The sequence below is a fragment of the Sinocyclocheilus anshuiensis genome, unplaced genomic scaffold (genome assembly GCF_001515605.1).
Source record: "Sinocyclocheilus anshuiensis isolate Anshui unplaced genomic scaffold, SAMN03320099.WGS_v1.1 scaffold436, whole genome shotgun sequence".
NCBI lineage: Eukaryota > Metazoa > Chordata > Actinopteri > Cypriniformes > Cyprinidae > Sinocyclocheilus > Sinocyclocheilus anshuiensis.
Window position 1 is genome coordinate 815,531 of NW_015560618.1, and position 19,787 is coordinate 835,317.

Genomic DNA, 19,787 nt, shown 5'->3' on the forward strand with positions numbered 1-19,787 from the left:
CCAGAACTAATGCTCCTCGCGACAGCCCCTCCTTGGCCAATTCCTCTGAGGAATGATCTACTGACTCAGAGACGGGGCACCCTGTGGCACCCGTGTCCAGACCTCTGGAAACTTCATGTCTTGTCCCTGGACGGGATGCAGAGGTTCTAGGTGACCTACCCCAAGAGGTAGTTGACACCATCACTTCGGCGAGAGCACCATCTACGAGACACGCTTACGCCTTGAAGTGGAACCTGTTCATCGAGTGGTGTTCTTCTCATCGAGAAGACCCCCGAAGATGCCCGATCAGAGTCGTGCTGTCCTTTTTGCAGCAGGGGTTGGAGCGAAGGCTGTCTCCCTCCACCCTTAAAGTCAATGTTGCTGTGATTACTGCTAACCACGACCCCGTGGAAGGGAAGTCATTAGGGAAGCATGATCTGGTCATCAGGTTCCTTAGGGGAGTGAGAAGGTTAAATCCTCCCCGGCCCCCTTCTATACCTTCTTGGGACCTGTCTCTAGTGCTCAAAGCACTACAGCAGGGCCCATTTGAGCCTTTGCAGTCAGTTAAGCTGAAGTTTCTATTAATGAAAACTCTACTCCTGATTACACTGACCTTCATCAAGAGGGTAGGGGACCTGCACATATTTTCATTCGACGAATCATGCCTAGAGCTCAGGCCGGCTAACTCCCAGGTAATCCTGAGGCCCTGGACCGGCTATGTGCTCAAGGTTCCCACTACTTCCTTCAGGGATCAGGTGAGCCTGTAAGCGCTACCCCTGGAGGAGGCAGACCCAGCCCTAGCTTTGCTTTGTCCCGCCTGAACCTTGAGATGGTACGTAGACCGGACACAAAGCTTCAGGACCACAGATCAGCTCTTTGTCTGTTATGGAGGCCGGCAGAAGGGGAATGCCATCTCTAAGCAGAGGATGGCCCACTGGATAGTGGATGCCATCACCCTGGTTTATCAGGCACAGGGTGTGCCTGCCTGATTAGGTTGCGAGCTCACTCTAATAGAAGTGTTGCATCCTCCTGGGTGCTGGCTCATGGCGCCTCTCTGACAGATATTTGTAGAGCTCCGGGCTGGGCGATCCCCAACACGTTCGCTAGATTCTATAGCCTTCGTGTGGAGCAGGTATCCTCCTGTGTTCTCACCTCAATCGGGTAGAAGCACTAAGAGCCCCAGTTTAGTGTCGGCTTGCTAAAACCGCTCCAGAGAGTCCGTACTGTAGACCCTGTCGAGCTCCTCCATCCCCTCGGCAACCAGACGTGGCGGAACGTCCGGCATCAGGCCCTCACTCGATGAATCCGTGTGAAACGGTAGAGGGCTGGGTTCCATATGTAGAAACCTAGTTCACAGTATAGCCTCAGAGCCCGTGTTTCCCTGGCAGACTTTCTGCCATTTTCCAAGAGGGTTACAATCACCTCTAATCTTCCATATGCACCTAAACGGTTGTTCATATGTGTAAGTGCTTCCAAAACCTCCTTCGGGAAGGATGGGGCTTCCGCAACGTCCCGGTTCCAAGTAGAATGGGTACGTTTTCCCAGTGTTATCCAATCTCACTTAGTGGGTAGTGCTATGACAAACAGTGAACTGGTCTTCTTGTTGCAAGTCTCGGTTATGTATGCAACCCTCGTTACCTGAAGGAGGCAATGGAGACGTCACGTCTCGTCGCCACAGCTGCTGTACCACCGCTGAGCAGCTAGGTTACCGGCTCGGCTCCTCAGCGAAAACCTGAGTATGTGTTGCACCTGCTGCCTAATTACACTCGGCGGCAACTGGATGCAATCATCACATGCCAATGTGCACTGGCTCGTTTAGTTTACACTCTAAGTAGATTGGTCTCTCTAAGCGAGATCCCAATTCGTCGGTCACCGACGTGACGTCTCCGTTCCCTCCTTTAGGCGTTTCATCGTGAACATCTTGATGGATTTGTTTATCACAAACATGCAGCTTTTCGCTTCACAAAATGTCAGTTGATAGACTAGAGCCATGTGGAGTACCTGTGGATTATTGTGATGTTTTTATCAGTTTTTATGGACTCTCATTCTGACGGCACCCATTCACTGCAGAGGAACTATTGGTGAGCAAGTGATGTAATGCTACATTTCTTTAAATAACAAACTTATCAAGATGTTGGATGGACTGAGAGTGCGTACATTTTCAGCAAATTTTCATTTTTGGGTAAACTATTCCTTTAAACTGCATCAAGACAGAGATAAAGTGTCTTCCATATTTTGATGAAAGTGCATTAATTACCACTCATTTCATTGCATGTTAAATAAACTGCAAATTACATGTAGTTCGTTACTACTCAACAATGTCTCTAAAGTAGAACTGAAAAATCTAGGACAAACATGCTTGTGTTTTTAATCAGTCTTACTATTTTTATAATAAAAGCTCTGTTCTGCTTTGTAACACATACTTAGTCATTGCTATTTGCATTTGGTGTCTCTCTCTCTTTATGACCTTGTTTTCAGTCTGATTTAACATATACAGAGGTGCTGAACTCTGCATGGGGCTTTAGATCAAAAGTGTTAATGCATGAAGCCCAGTCATAAAACAGACCTATGAACCGATAACATAAACATTATGCATGAACTCTGGTATTCACTTATCAACATGTTTTAGTTCTGTCAAAAAAGCTCCTCTAACAGGCATAATTTTCTTCTGCATTTTAAGGTGAGGCTTTACTGTTGATATTTTTAGCATAATATTTTATTAGGTGCACATATAATAAGCTCATATTTCACATGATAACCCATTGCTTAATATATTAGTGCTGCTGTACACTACTTCCTATTGTAAATGCAAATATATGATATTGTAGCAGTGCATTTTAATTCATCCAATATACATCAAATCACTTTATTTATTTCTCCTGTGTGTTTTTCCATCTGCACATATATTATTTGTTTTTCTGCCCAGATTGGCATATGAAACCCAGGCACAGCCCAGATGCTTCACAACGGTTTGATGACTACCAACTCAATGACAGTGTGTTCCTGGTCCAACCAACCAATCAATATGTGTAGATCAGTGTAAGCTGTGAGTCCAGCAGCAAGTTGTGGGTCTTAATAGAAGGACAAGCTAGAGTCTACAGCTACTCTGAAATGTCTCTCAGTTTCCCCTAAATTATTTCATGCTGGTAGGAGGGATTGGATCTAGATGTGGTACTGAATGAAAGCGTCAAAGCCTTAAATTTGATGCAGGTAGCTACTAGTAACTCGTAGAGGTAAAATCAAAAGGGGTTTTATGTGCGAACCAGGATTTGACATCATTTGAATTTTTTTTCCTTTAACTGATTTTTTTTTTTCAGGATGCAAAATTGTAATTTACACTAAATCTAAAAAATAGAATGAACTCTTTCCTTGCCATCTTTTTTTTAAGTTACCAGCCACCACCAGCATTTTTTAAAAATCATTTTCACAAGAATTTCATGGTACCCAGAATATTTTGTTATATGAATATCTGCATATGCAGTATGTCAAAAGATAAAACAGTCTCTAAAAATCAGAGTCTCTGCTTTTAAACAAACAAACTAAAAATATTCTAGCTTCATGCATTCTTTTTTATCAACACTTGAATGTGTGCGTTTCATAAAAAAGCAACATTTTAAAACCAAAAAGCTGAGAAATTTGTCTAATCAGATTTGCATTGGATTGAAATGTCTGCTGTAATTGTAGCTATAAGCAAAACACACCTGAGCACCTCCCAAGATGAGTTGAGTTTAGTTAAAGTATGTTTATTACTTTAGATGTTTATTATTTTGATTAAAATAAAGTTTTGGCTGGAGCAAAGGGGTTCATCAGACAAGTGGGTTTAACCAGACAATTTTGTGTGAATGGTAAGAAATTACAAAAGAGACAGTAACTTCTATAAAATACATGAGGTGAGAAACAAAACAAAGATCAGAAAGAGAAAATGTGGTTTGGTCACAGTGAGATATGTGTGTATACCGAGAAGAGGAGCAGACCACGCACTGAACCCTGAGGCACCCCGGTGGTTAGCTGATGTGATTCAGACAATCTTACAAGAAACCTTGGCTGTACTCATGAGGCAGAACTCAAGGTAGCTCTAGTCCTCCTTCTACCCTACAGACCTGAAGTTGTCCATTTCTGATCATGACTGGCTTTTTTGAAAAGGTGTCATGCTTTTATACCTTTATAGTGATGCAAGAAAACAGGTTTCGTTTGAAAAATGAACAAATAGTAATGGTATGAAAACAGTGAATGCTAAATTGATTAAATGAAAATGGAGAATAGTTTACTTAATTGTACTTTAATTTGCTTAAATTAAATTAGTCAGAACAGTATGGATTTAGCCAATCTTCTGCCCTTCTTAAAATAGCTTGTGCATCTTTTTTAATTTCCATACATTTCTTTCATCTTCTGATACACATAATCTCATTTCCACTTTTGGAAGTCAAATATCTATCATTTGCCAAGCACTAAGTGAAAGCTTACTGCTGTTGTTGTTCACTGTGTCACAGTCACAGTGATTCAGTGGTTGTCTTATCAGTTCTTTGTTCCCAAGAGAATAATGTGAGTAATGTAACATTTAAATAGGCATAACTCAAATTACTTCCTAATTGTAACTGATCTGCTGGTCAGTCATAAGCTATTGATCGGCCCCTGCCACCATTATCCTGTCTTGAGCAATAGTAATTTGTGCTCAGATTTGCAGATCAGCCAAGCAGGGCAAACATGTTCTAATTTGTTAGGCCAATCTCATGGCACTCAGCATCCCTTTGGTATTCTAGGCGGATAAATAGAAAGAGCAGGGTGATAGATTTAATGCCATGGTGTTGATGATTAGTCATTACACTGCTGGTTAGAAGGGGTAAGTATTTAAGGGTCCTGTCAAAGTAGCATTTCACACTCTGCATACCCACATTTTTAGTATATTTGTCAAGCAGGCTAAGCAGACTATTACATCTAAATTTTCAGGCCAAGTACCACCTTTAATAAAATCGGAACTAAAATTTAATTTGTAGCTGTCCCATCATGTTTTTCCAGTAAGAGTTTTGTTCACAAAATTCAGAGGTGTACACAGGACCACCTGACTATTTGAGATGGAGCACAGTTTAAGAAGTGCTATGATAGGAGTTTCTGATAAAGCGTCAAATTTCTTTCCACTGTGGAAGTGGATTCTCATCCGTTGGGATGCATGACCCTAACAAGAACTGAATATAGCAGTAACATTCACAATAATGCCACAATTGGCTGCCCCTGAAAGCACACAGCATCACCTCTCATCACCTCAATGTCACGTGTCCACAAAGCCACTCAATGGATTTAGTTGTAAGACCAAGTTTTAGATGAATGATGCAGTGAGAAAATATATTTCATTGTTGTTTATGCCAGAAACAGGCACTAAGGAACATAAATGTGCAATTAGGAAGTAAACCCACAAATAAAGTACCACCCAACAAAGGCCAAGTACCTTTTTACTTAAAAAAGTAAAAAGTACTTTACGTTTTTAAGCATTAGTGATATAGATGCATTTTGATATTTTGATGTATGTGTGTGTGTGCATTAAATTGTTCAAATCTTACAGTAAAGACATTTTTAATACTACAAAAGATTTCAATTTCTTAGAAATTATTTTAAAGAACTCTTTTGAACTTTTTTATTCATCTTTTTTTTTTGGGACAAAACAAAGCAGCAACTATTTTCAGCTTTGATAATCCAAATCATTCTGATATGCTAATTTGATATTCAAGAAACATTTCTTAAGGATCATGTGACACTGAAGACTGGAGTAATGGCTGCTGAAAATTCAGTTTTGCCATCACAGGAATACATTGTAAATTATATTACAGATATTTTAAATTGTAATATTTCACAATGTTACATTTTTTTACTATATTTTTTATCAAATAATTACCTCGCCTTGGTAATTATTGCCTTGGTGAGTCAAAAAAAAATATTTAAAAAACATTAAAAGCCATTGCATATATAATAATTCAAATAATAATGTTATGTTATCATTTTTAAGCCAGTAGTGTTTTTACAAGTTCACTAGTTAATGACATACAGTATACATTCATATTTGTACATTTCTTGTAATATGTGGAGTTTTGTGAAACAATATCTATTGTGAAAAGCTCTACACAAGTAAAACTGACTTGACTACACATGCCTAATCAGGATCAATAGATCTAGTATTGCCACTACAGTGAAAAGCTGTAGCATTGTTTGGTTAAAACAGACTGAAAGCTTGCAGTGCATGATTTAACTGAACCTCTGATGCTAAATTGCCAATTCCCTCTTCTCTCTTTTAGCCGTTGAAGCTGCATTGCGAGGTTTGCAGTATAGTGTCCAGCTCTGGCCAGATGCTGGGGCGTGAGGCAGGAGCCGAAATCGACCAGTCCTCCTGCATCTGGAGAATGAACAACGCACCCACCCGTGGCTTTGAGAGGGACGTGGGCCGCAGGACAGACCTGAGAGTGGTGTCTCACACTAGTGTTCCTCTGCTAATTCAAAAACCCCAGCACTTCTTTGGCCAGGGGAATGAGACAGTCTATGTGGTGTGGGGACCCTTGCGCAACATGAGGCAGGATGGCAAGGGCATTGTGTACAATATGTTGCGGCAAGCGGTGGAAAACTACCCACATGCACGCATCTACGTCACCACAGAGGACCGCATGAATTACTGCGACACTGTTTTCAAGAAGGAAACGGGCAAAGACAGGTGAGAGTGCTGTAGCCACCGTCAACGTCACTGTTTAGATTTAATGGGGGGAGTCAAAAATGTCAGGATGACACATTATTATAATGTAATAAAGAAAAAATTAGTATAGTCATTATTAGTATAGTCAATTTTTTCTTTTTAAATTGATTGGCGGCGGAGCGAATGTTAATGAGTGAAAATTGTGCCACACACTGGTCTTAAGTCCCACGGAAGAGCTCCGGAAGGATGCTCTGTTCCAGAATCAAATCACTGGGGGTACTTCGTGAGGGTGATTTAGCCTTCATGCACAGCTATTTTGAAATATCATATTTTGTCCAGTCCATTGTTATGATTATCACTATGTCAGTCATTGCGATTTCAAGAGAGAATCCCCCATTTATATGCAGATGTCACTCCTGAAACTTTGCAGCAGGTTTACCATGTTGGTCCTCTTAGCAGCATGAAAAACAAAACTTTTATTCAAATTCTGAATCAAATTAAGAATCAAAGTCACTCATTTCAGTTCATTCCAATTCCATTATAATCAATGAACCTCTTTACACTGCACAATACATCTCTTATTTACATTGAGTCTACACTTTTTCATAATGAGTAGGGATGTAACAATGTTATCAATATCGCGATAGCAAAACCGTCTTGATATTATCGTGATCACATGACGATCTGAAATGATAGGTCTTCCGGGCAAAAAGTGTAGTTTTTAAAATATATTTGTTTTGTGCCATTATGCTTTGGCACAGTATCTGTCAAACGAACTAAAACCGAAAGCACAATATGGCTTAATCCTGTCATCACGTCTGTTTTTGCTGCATGTTTTAAAGCAAAGTGCACATATTTTTAGGCGATCAGCTTGTGATCCGGTGGTTTCTGCACCTCAGAACGGCTCCGTTCACTGTGAATGATTGCAGTGAACTCGTTTATTGCACGTGCTGTGAGGGAATGCAACAGCCACCAGTTATACTTTATTTTCGCGGCAGATGATTACAGTTTTTCACTAGATTTGTAGCGAGACGCGTTTTTGTAAGCCTGTTTTCACTGAAGCTGGAGTTTTCCTTCAAAATAAAAGCTCTACTGTCGTTTCCTTCAAAATAAAAGCTTAAAAGTGCAGTATGAATTGCAGTATGAATTGCTGACAGCTAGCGGTTTAAATGCAGTCCAAATTCAAAATATCTCATTCAAGTGTAGAAATTAGGAAAGAAGTATTGTAATTTCCCTACTGTAGTGTAAAACAAAAATAATACACCTATGAAATAATAATTTTCCTTACAATATATGGCTACTGCTGTCATTGTTGTTATTATTATTATTCTATTCTAATTTGTTTGGCTTCCTAAAACACCAGTGTCAAAGTAATTTAGACTGAGATAGTATATCACAAATACAAAAGAGGGTTGAGTCCCCTTTAAAGTTCAGGTATGAATAAATTCACTGACTTTTTTCTGACTTAAGTTTTCTTAGTTGAAAAAAAAGTGGGTTGGAGCTCTTAATTTTGAACTCTCATTCTAAAGTGCATTAGATAGAATAATTTAACTTTAAAATGTAAAATGTACACAATTTTCATCTTTTCCCAATTCTTCATTTGTCTTTTTTTTTCTTTTTAAATATCGCAATAAATATTGTATCGTGGACGTCATATCGCAATAATATCGTATCGTGAGATTTTGATATCGTTACATCCCTAATAATGAGTGGATTAGTTTTTTGAGTTGTGAGTGAATTCTGACTTACTGAAACACCTCTGATTGTCCATTGTGTTCAAGAAATGAACAGATATGTCTGTGATTGGCTACAATGTTCAACGCTGTAAAAACACGTCGTAAATAGAAACCTCTGATGCTGTCCAGAGCGCAAACACACTTGAGTCTGCTGTGAGGGGGCTGCTGCTTACTTTCATTTTGTTGTTTATGTTAATTTTGTTATTAAAGTTACATTTGCCCGATCCCACTTCCTTCTTCCCTGAGTCTTGAACTTTGTTACATACATATATACATTTTCCTTAAATCATCCTGGCGACCCTCAGGGTTTGAAAACCAATGTAGTAATCTGGCATCATTTTGTATCATAATTTCTTTTAAAAAATACCAAAAACTGCTTCAGTGTAAAACTTTTGTCCACTAAGTCAAGGGCATGTGGTGCATCTAACATGTGGAAACATGCAGAAAAAAAGGTTATTAAGTCTTATAAAATCTGATTTTGGTTCAATTGGACAAACATGTAATGATATTTATTAATAAAAGGTGACGTTGCTTATTAATATTTGAAAAACTTTTGTCCACTAAGTCAAGGTCATGTGGTGCAACAAACTTGCAGAAATGCAGGGGGGGAAAAGGAAATTATATTAATTAATACATCTATTAAAATCAGATTTATATGTTGGGTTATAAAATGTCATACTATATGGTGTAACTGCCCAAACAAGTAATTATATTTATTAAATAATAAAAGGTGATGGTCACATGGTAACAAAAATTCTGTTTTTAAATAGTTAAATAAATAGTCATTCATGAGTACTGGCTTAGCAGCCTTGTTTAAAACCTTTTTGTTTTTTAATTTTCAAATCTTGAAGGATTTATAGTCCTTACTGGCATACATGGATAAAATAATTGAGAAGTATTATGCACCAACATTAATCCTACACTGTAAAAAAAAAAACAATCAGTAAGAAAACGGATAATGTACTGGCAGAAAATTACCAGGACATTTTCTGTTAAATTTACGAACATTTCCTTCAACTTTAAAACTGAAAATTCTGTAGATTTACATTATCTTCTGTACCATAAATGGACAATCCGTTATGCAGAAATTTCTACAAAATTATAGCATAGGCCTATATTTAGTAGCAAATAAATTCAGCACGATATATACAAATTGAACATGGTTTATTTTACCTCATGTAAACATTCTTAAAAGTGCATTTAGTGACTTTTGTTTCCCTTAAACAGGTGAAGACAAAAATATTATGACATCAATTAATTTAACAATGTGTAAAGCACCATTAAAAATGCTTGTATTGTGGAACACGTTTTAGTTTTAAACAGCAACAGGCAGAAAAAAGAAAACATGAGCAGGAACTTATACAATACTGGTGTTGCACCAAATAGTGGTCATAGAGATACACTTCACTGTGAAACAGTCAAGATTCAAAACATTTTCACATGAGGAATGAGATTTGATCATATAATATTTTGGGTGAAATAACCCTTTAAGTTAGATTACTAACCTCTAATTCATGCTAAATTATCTGCATCTACAATTGACATGGTTCTGCAAAAATACTTTCTTGTACAGCATTTGAAAATATGGAACAAAGATTCATGCACTCATGCCTGACATTTCAGTGTGAAACTAGGTGAACTATACAGTCTGAATTAAGAGCAGGGCTTCAAGTGTTTGTGTGCTTTTAGTATCTCTTGCCATGTGCCAGTTTGAGGAAACTACTTTTTTTTCTGCATGTTCAGTCCAAGTTCCATGTTGAGATTTGAAAAAAGCTCAAATTGTACATGGCTTCTCAAAGTTATTCATACATGAGTCTTGGAAGCGTAACTTTGACCCTCGTTCAGGATTTCTTCACAGGAAGACTATAAATGACAAGAAATTAAATGAATGAAACTGAAATACAGAGTAACATGCAGAACAAGTTGAGATTGAATTATCAACTGCTATCCCAAATACTTTCCAGTTCAAACATTGTTTATAAAATGCTAAACTTACATTTCCAGTGGTCTCCAATTGCATCTGTCATGTGATCTTGTCAACAATGTTTTATGATATACTTAAAGTGATAGTTCACCCTAAAATGAAAATTCTGTCATTAATTACTCACCCTCATGACGTTCTAAATCCGTAAGACCTCCGTTCATCTTCAGAACACAAATTAAGATATTTCTGATGAAATCGGAGAGCTTTCTGACCCACGGCGAATTCATGTGGTGCTGCTGACGTAGACCCCGCATGCGCTGCACCTTGTTTACAGGTAAATGAACGCACACGCATGCATGGTGTTACTCTCGTTAATGGCAGCAGACTCTCCCAGGAGAGAAGAAATCATTGAATAAAGTTATTTTTGTTTTCTTTGCACACAAAAAGTATTCTCATAGCGTCATAAAATTACAGTTGAATCACTGATGTCACATGGACCATTTTAAAGATGTCCTTATATTACGTTTTTGTGCCCTGATGGTAGGACCCTTGCTGTCTATGGAGGGTCAGAAAGTTCTCGGATTTTATCAAAATATCTTAATTTGTGTTCTGAAGATGAACGAAGGTCTCACGGGTTTGGAACATGAGGGTGAGTAATTAATGACTCCTCTGGATGTTAAAATAAAATTAAGAGAATGTGTAGCTCAGCCACAACGGGGGAGGACATTTTTCAATTCAATTCAAGTTTATTTGTATAGCGCTTTTCACGATACAAATCGTCGCAAAGCAACTTTACAGCAAATTAAGTGTCTACAATATTTAGTGGTAGCTTATCAGTGGTGACTGTCAGTCAATGTACGTATGGCAGAAATGTACGGAAAAATCAATTAAAGACGTAATCAAACAGACGATGAACACTATTAACAGCAATTATTATATGATGCAATCAAACTTATAGCAAATGTGGTAGTTCTTCTGTAAGTTGTTTCAGGGTTGGCATCATCTGAGGTCCTCTGAGGGGTTGGCATCATCTCTAATAGAGTATTAGCAATGTAAGTGAGAGTAGCGGCAACCACGCTGGCGATGCTAACGGGCTATATGCCAATAGCGGACTCGGGAAATCAAAATAGAACTAGTTATAACAAGGCGCTCTGATTGTTTTTGTTGTAGAATACGATAGGGGATATATTCACACGTTATAGAAACGAAAATGATGGTGTATAAAATTTATTTTAAGATAAAAAATAGACAATAAAGAATTAACTTGACGGAGCTCAAACTCAAAACACACGGCAGCAACAAACAGTCTAAGACAACAAAATAATGTTGAATTATTTTAAGTTAAATGATAACTTCTTGAATGCCAGCAATCTGGAATCACCAATAACAATAAACAAATAAGAAATTATAAAAGAATACATTGTAAATTTAGAAAAACACTCTAAACATTGATTAAATATTTCCTACACAAACAACTTCAATAACAAAGTCAACTGAATAAACGACTCAATGAATATTTTTTTGTCAGTATTGAACATCAAGTAATACTGAGTGAATGACAATTTTTGTTTTATTTTTGTATTTCCAGGTATTTTAATAAAAGTTCTCACTATAGCTTTATTGCTCATTAAGCTTGGGTCTGGGTCTTAACACCACCAAAATCTTGGTCTCCATCATTGCACAGGCCCACTCTTGGATGAGACATGTAGATAACTATTAGTCAACCTTCACTGAATTTTATATAATCAACAAACTCTGAAAAAGTTATCAGTCAATGTGTAACATTCTATTAGTTGTCAAAATGAATTCATTGCAGCACTTTTGTCATACCTAAATCGAGCTCTGTACAAAGGAAAATAATGTAAGAATGTAAAATACGTTTTTTTTCATGCATTTAAATATGGTTTCATTTTCTTTTCATTTTCATACTTTACAAATTAATGAAGAAAATGTGCATTAAATTATAAATAAAAAAATTACATAGCCTATCATCTTGCGCCCTATTGTGATCTCGAATTGCAGAATATTTCAGTAGGCTGCATGCATTTGAGAGATGTTCTTAAATGTAATGCACATACTGTGACACCTTGTCCTCTGTTTCTCGCTCTGCGACGCCGCGGTCTGCAGATTGAAAAAGAACGTGCTGAAAGACGGAGAGGAGCCGATCGAAGTCTGCCGCCGTTTTCATATGAAATTTAAAGGGGACTGAGGCGATCACGAATTCGTGTACAGTTTGTGGAGCTAATCGCATATAGCCCCCCTAAAAATGGCCTAGCGACGGCTGTGCCGCAGTTCCCTGTTGTTCTACTGAAGTTCATTTGGCACATGTACCTTCTCCACGCTTGTTTGACTCGCACGCTGAGGGCAAGCTGAAGTGCGCATCTGAAAAGTCTCCCGTTTGTTGTGGTCGCAAAGAGATATGGCCGTTCTGCGTCTTAATAAGTTTTTAATAAATAAATTTTTGAACTCATTAAAATGCTAAAAACCGTTAAATAAAAATGTTGCATTAATTATTTTTAATAACTAAGCTTTTGATTATTTATAATGTTTTATTAAAGATTTTCACAGAATGATTTTGGCAAAATGGCGCCCCCCTATGTGTGGTGCCCCTATAAACTACATATACTGCATACCCCGTTTTTGCGCCACTGAATACACCGCATCAACAACAATTAAAAGTTAATAAACAATTAAAAGTGAGCACACTGTAACACGTACATCCACGTCGAGTATGTGACGGTATGCTGAAAATGTTGTATACGACGGCTCCGACATTCCTTTGCCAAACAAGCCAGACAGCATCTAAGTTAACGTTACAGTTTGTTACATTTAACAAAAAATAATTTAGCACGGAAGTGTAAGAACGGTTTCCCAAACCCGAAATCCGACTTATAAATGAAATTTTGACCGAGACTATCTCCATGTGGTTTATTTATGAAGTGAGTTTGCGCCTCATATTCGCGTACAGTTTAAGAGCATGCGCCGTGAGCACAGTAAAACGGCTGACAGGACAGGAACGTTTTTTACTGACATAATATCTCATCACACCGCAGTTCAGGGGCAATTCTAGGATTTTCATTTTAGAGGGGCTCAGCCCCCCAATGAGGGTATATGTATAGCACACTGTAACACGTACATCCACGTCGAGTATGTGACGGTATGCTGAAAATGTTGTATACGACGGCTCCGACATTCCTTTGCCAAACAAGCCAGACAGCATCTAAGTTAACGTTACAGTTTGTTACATTTAACAAAAAATAATTTAGCACGGAAGTGTAAGAACGGTTTCCCAAACCCGAAATCCGACTTATAAATGAAATTTTGACCGAGACTATCTCCATGGGTAATGGCGCCTGCTCTAGCACTGTTTTCGTGCCGATAATCGACTGAGCTTCTTGTTCCCACAATGCAAAGCGTAATTCAAAAATACAGAACAAACTCCTGTAAAAAACAAATACGGAAAATTCCTTCAAATTATTACGGTATATTGTACTGTATTTTTACTGACTTTTTTTACAGTGTAGAATGGCAGCTGTGCATTTCATCTAAAGCCAGAGTGTTCTTTGTCCTCTTTAGCTGACTAATACAAATAGCTGTAGCCTTATGTAAAATGGTACTTCAGTAACTCAGTGTTCTCAGGAAGGCAAAGTAGGTAAAATCTTCCTCACGTTGTTGTCAACATCCCAGTGGTACCAAAGGTGAGATGTCGTCAGAAGAAATCAATGGACTCTCAAGGTTATTTGAGTTCTGAAGTGCACTCGCTGTGTGCTAATGAGTCTGACACACTGTGTGCTCATAGCACAGGAATTAATCAGCTGTTGATATTACTCATTACAATCATCAGACCATAACATAACACCCTCATGAATGTTTCATTTGAAGTTGAGCGCTCACAAAGTCAGCAAGTTCACTGTAACTCTAAAAATTCTCCAAAAAATCTCTATTTCCTGGAGAGGCTTAGATTACATTTGATCAGTCCGACTGAAATGCCGCGATAGTTCTGCCTTTCAAGAGTAATCCTCACATGATAGCCCTAATGCTGTTGTGTTATAGCACAGATAAGAGATATTCCTAAGGAGGCCTGGAGAGGATTATCCTTTATCCTACATCAATTCCTTTAGAGGAAAAGCAAGCAGATAGTGATGTCTCTAGCAGTGAGCTGCAGTTTGTATATCCGGTAGGTGAGATGCGGCCATTTACCGCATAGAGAAGAGACACTTATAGCGTGAGTGAATGCATTGCCATGAGCAGATGTGTGTCTAATGTCAGTAATAAATCCACTTTAATAGAGCAGATCGGCATGTAAGGAAACAGTTGGCAGCAAAGCCTTTGTTTTGAATCACATTTCCGAAGCAGCTTCACTTACAGGCAACACCTGCGATTGGACCGTGTGGTTGAAATGCTCCAAATTATCGCTAAAACAGCCTAAAATCACAGAAATCTGCGGCAGAATTCAAAAGAACTAAAATGTCAGTGAATGCAGTTATAATATAAATAATACATAGTAAATATGAAATATTAATAATAAAGGTTTATAAAAAACTTTCTCCTCCTCAGAAATCGCTTTCTATTTTAGCTGATGTCACAAATCTGTCTTACTTTTTTATCCCTTCCCTCTAACCTAATGCCCACTTTTCATGCTCAAATTATTATTATTATTATTTAAAAAAATGCTCAGTGCATTTAAAATCCACAACAAACCTTTACTCAGTGTTCACATTATTTTGAAACATTTCATATTTATATATAATATAAATATCCATATCTATTCTACAAAAACAAAAAAGACTTTAAACTAAAGCATGACATTTTTGAAAACTTTTAGGGCATGGAATGTTCTATAAATCTTGAGGTGCATCTGGCATCCTTTAAAATAAAATAAAAAAAAAGCTCCTAATGAGAACTTCTTTCCCATGACAAATGAAGTTGCACCCATTTCATGCTCTAGTTAGGTTCTATCAGGAACTATTCAATATAGAGTAATAAAGATATGAAAAAACAGGATTGATTCCAACCTGCAACTTAAAACATATTTGAATCCTTTTCAGATATGCTTAGATGACAATGGATTTAATGCCCATTAGGTTTTGGGGAAAGTGTGAAATAAACAGTTTTGTTTTTAATAAAGACAGATTGTTACATCCTTTGCTTTATCAATATCTTTATTAGATTTAGTACAACACATAGCCTACAGACTTTTGTTAAGTTTAGGATAACGTTTTAAGGGGTCAGTGACATGATGCTAATTGTTAAACATTTTTTTGTTTTTGTTAAACAAAAAAAAAACATAAAAATGCAGTTCATAAATACAGTGACATTTGAATGCACCTCTTCTATGTTGAGCATATTTTTAATTTTTATTTCTTCATTTATGTATATTTTTTGGTGGAGGGGAGTTTTGAAAAGAAAACCTGTGGTAGTCTAGCATAATATTTTTTTAATTACACTGCCTTTTAAAAGTTTGGGGACTGTAATTTATTATTATTATTTTTTTTTTTTACTGTTTTTGAAGGTAGTCTCTTAGTAGAAGGTATTACCAAGAAAGCATAAAAAAATACAGTTACAATTATTTTATTAAAATACAGTAAAAACCGTAATATTGTGAAATATTATTACAATTCAAATAACTGTTCTCTATTTTCTGTTTAATTTGTCTATTCTATTTCATTTTAAATGTATTACATTACAAATGCCTTTACTGTCACTTTTGCTAATTAAAAGTATTAATTTGTTTAAAAAAAAATCGTATTAATCCCCAAACATTTAAACAGTAGTGTATTTCTTAGGGGGGAAAAACGTCTCAGGTTACGCATGTAACCACGTTCCTTGAGAATAGGGAACGAGACGCTGTATACTCTAGAGGGCGCTAGGGGAACGCCTAAAGGCGGTGCCGGTGTCTGAAGTATGAATGAAAAAATGACAATGAACCTGACATTGGCAGGTGGCAGCCTATGACGTAAACAATAACGTGCCTGCGGGTATAAAAGAGCACCCGTGGAATACGTCATCCTCTTTTTGTCTGAAGGAGACGCAAGCAGGAATGCCCGAAGCATGGCACGGGGATGCAGCATCTCGTTCCCTATTCTCAGGGAACCATGGTTACCTGAGACGTTCCCTTTTGAAAGGGAACTCCACGCTGTGCCCTCTAGAGGGCGCTAGAGGAACAGTATACCAATGCCGCTATGCTGAGGGAAGAGTGCCCAAATAACTGGATTCCCTAAGTCAAAGACTCAAGGAGCCTCATCCCTGCCCCAGCGAAATCCCTGTGGCCAGAGCCCGAGCTACAAACCTCTACAGGCAAGCTCAAAGCTCGCCAAATGTCATAGACTAGCTCACCCACCAAAGTATGAAACTCTAAGAGTGGAGGTCTCAGAATAACAACTCTAGAACGAGAGGAGATCTAGCTACACTCAACACTAGGGACAGTTAGTGAGGCTCAAAGAAAGAGCGTACACATTAATACTGCATAAGCGGAGCTCTGGAGAGTGGAGGCTTCAGCAGAATGACTCTCTTAACAAGAGGAAGCCTAACAACACTCAATCCGGGTAGGGGAACTCTTAAGAATGGAGGTCTCAGCATAACGACTCTCTAAAGCGAGAGGAGACCTGGCTACACTGAAACCCAGAGACAGTTAGTGTGGCTCAAAGGAGCCTACATACTCATATTACTGCCAAAGATGGAGTTCTGAAGAGTGGAGGCTTCAGCAGACTGACTCTCTTAAATGAGAGGAAGCCTAAAAACACTCAATCCTGGTAGGGGAATTCTTAAGAGTGGAGGTCTCAGCATAACGACTCTCTAAATGAGAGGAGCCCTGACTACACTCAACGTTAGAGACAGTTAGTGAGGCTTCAAAGAAAGAGCCTACTCATCAAACTGCCTAAAGCGGAGCTCTAGAGATCGGAGGCTTCAGCAGAATGACTCTCTTAAACGAAAGGAAGCCTAACGACACTCAGCCATAATTGAGGAGCTCTTAATAGTGGAGGTCTCTGCATAACAACTCTCTAAAGGGAGAGGAGACCTAGCTACACTCAACGCCAGAGGCAGTTAACAAGGCTCACGATAGAGCCTACATACCATTAGTACTGCCTAAGCGGAGCTCTGGAGAATGGAGGCTGCAGCAGAATGACTCTTAAACGAAAGGAGCCTAACAACACTCAATCCTGGTAGGGGAACTCTAAGAGTAGAGGTCTCAGCATAACGACTCTTTAAAACGAGAGGAGACCTAGCTACACTCAATGCCAGAGGCAGTTAGTAAGGCTCAAAAAGAGCCTACATACTAAATTACTGCCAAAGGCTGAGTTCTGAAGAGCGGAGACTTCAGCAGTATGACTCTCTTAAAAGAGAGTAAGCCTACCCTAGTTGAGAAGCTCTTAATAGTGGAGGTCTCAGCATAACAACTCTCTAAAGCGAGAGGAGACCTAGCCACACTCAACGCCAGAGGCAGTTAGCAAGGCTCACAATAGAGCCTACATACTAATAGTACTGCCAAAGATGGAGTTCTGACGATCGGAGGCTTCAACAGTATAGTTCTCTTAAAAGAGAAGAAGCATAACAACACTCAGCCCTTAGTTGAGGAGCTCTTAAGAGTGGAGGTCCCAGCATAACGACTCTCTAAAGCAAGAGGAGACTCAACCCTAGTTGAGGAGCTCTTAAGAGTGGAGGTCTCAGCATAACGACTCTCTAAAGCAAGAGGAGACCTAGCTACACTCAATGCCAGAGGCAGTTAGCGAGGCTCAAAATAGAGCCTACATACTAATAATACTGCCTAAGCGGATCTCTGGAGAGTGGAGGCTGCAGCAGAATGACTCTCTTAAACGAGGGAAAGCCTAACAACACTCAATCTTAAGAATGGAGGTCTCACCATAACAACTCTCTGAATGAGAGGAGACCTAACTACACTCATCGTCAATACTACTGGTGAGCTCTTAAGAGTGGAGGTATCAGCCAAAACGACTCTCTGAACGAGAGGAGACCTGGCTACACTCAACGCTAGAGACAGTTAGTGAGGCTCAAGGAAAAAGCTTGTCCACTAATACTACTGACTAACGAAGCTCTGAAGAGCGGAGGCTTCATAGAATGACTCTTAAATGAGAGGAGGCCTAACAACACCCAGCCCTAGTAGAGGAGCTCTTAAGAGCGGAGGTCTCACATAACAAATCTCTAAAATGAGAGAAGACCTAACCACACTCGATGCCCAAGACAGTTAGTGAGGCTCACGAAAGAGCATACATAGTGAAAATACTGCCTAGGCAGGGCTCTGAAGAGTGGAGCCTTCAGCAGGATGACTCTCTTAAATGAGAGGAAACCTAACAACCCTCAATGTTATTAGGGGAAGGTCTGAGAGTGAAGGTCTCAACTCTCTAAAAACGAGAGGCTAGAGACAAGTCTGGAGAGCAGAGGCTTCAGCTGAAAGATTTTCTTTTCTTTCTTAACCGAAAGGATGCCTAACAACACTCAAACCCTAGTTAAAAAGCTCTGGAGAGCGGAGGCTTCAACAAAATGACTCTCCTAAACGAGAGGAAGCCTACGACACTCAACCACACTAACCGCCTGGCCCTAAGTCCTGACATTGTGTGCAAGGCAGCACCAGACTGACCCGCTGCCGCGTATGCCCTACCATTCAAGCGAGACGTCTCCTTTAGTGGCTTGGATGGCAGGGCCGGAGCCTTCAAAGTCGATGTCACCCCAGCTGAGAGATAGCTCGCAAGCGTCTCTTCAATAGGGGGCATCGACACATATCCATGCTCACACATCCCCTCAACATTAGCATAATTAGCATGCTGGTATCAATGAATGCGGGGCTGGATATGGTTTACCCCATGCCTTCTCGATCTCACTATGAAGATCTGAAAGGAATGGGAGGCTCATGGGAGCTGGGCGGTTATGTCCAGAAGGAAATCGCTCATCAGGTCTACTGCGAGCAATTTCCCCTTTTTCGCGCCTCCACTGCAGGTCTAATCTAGCAGAAGCGCAATCCATAAGCTCCAACAGCTCATCATTTGCGGGGCAGGCAGGCTGAGAAGGCTCAGAAATATCCTTTTCACCCTCATCAGCCAAATCCTGCTCACTTTGGCTGGAAGCCAACAGAGCACTTCCTGCTGGATCAGAGGATGTAAGAGACAACACATCCTCTTCCAGCAGTTCACCCTCGTCAGCCGCCGACGAGTGCAAGAGATTAACATCTCTCTCAAACTTGTCAGCAAACTCCATTTGCGATCCCCACTATCTCAGTCTCCTCGCTGCCTCGGCAGCGGCAGGACCCGAGCCACGGGGGGCAGATGATTGTCCCAATTCCCTCGAGAAAAGGGACAAATGAGAGCGGAGCTTCTTCAATGAGAAACGCTCACAATGAACGCACTCTGTTCCCTCGAGAACAGAGCGTGCGTGCTCCTCGCCCAAACACATAATGCATAGGTCGTGTGCATCATCTGGTGTCAAATAGCGCTGACACGGATCTGCACACTTCCTAAAACAC

At 39.3% G+C, this 19,787-nt stretch overlaps 1 protein-coding gene across 2 annotated transcripts in view; it reads left to right on the forward strand.

Annotated features, from left to right (window-relative positions):
• st6galnac3 (ST6 (alpha-N-acetyl-neuraminyl-2,3-beta-galactosyl-1,3)-N-acetylgalactosaminide alpha-2,6-sialyltransferase 3) overlaps positions 1 to 19,787 on the forward strand; it is a 120,396-nt gene that overhangs the window by 63,376 nt on the left and 37,233 nt on the right. For both annotated transcript variants that reach the window (XM_016478122.1, XM_016478123.1), the window contains exon 3: positions 6,264 to 6,673. In XM_016478122.1, the coding sequence (XP_016333608.1) occupies positions 6,264 to 6,673 (410 nt within the window). The remainder of the gene's footprint in view (positions 1 to 6,263; positions 6,674 to 19,787) is intronic.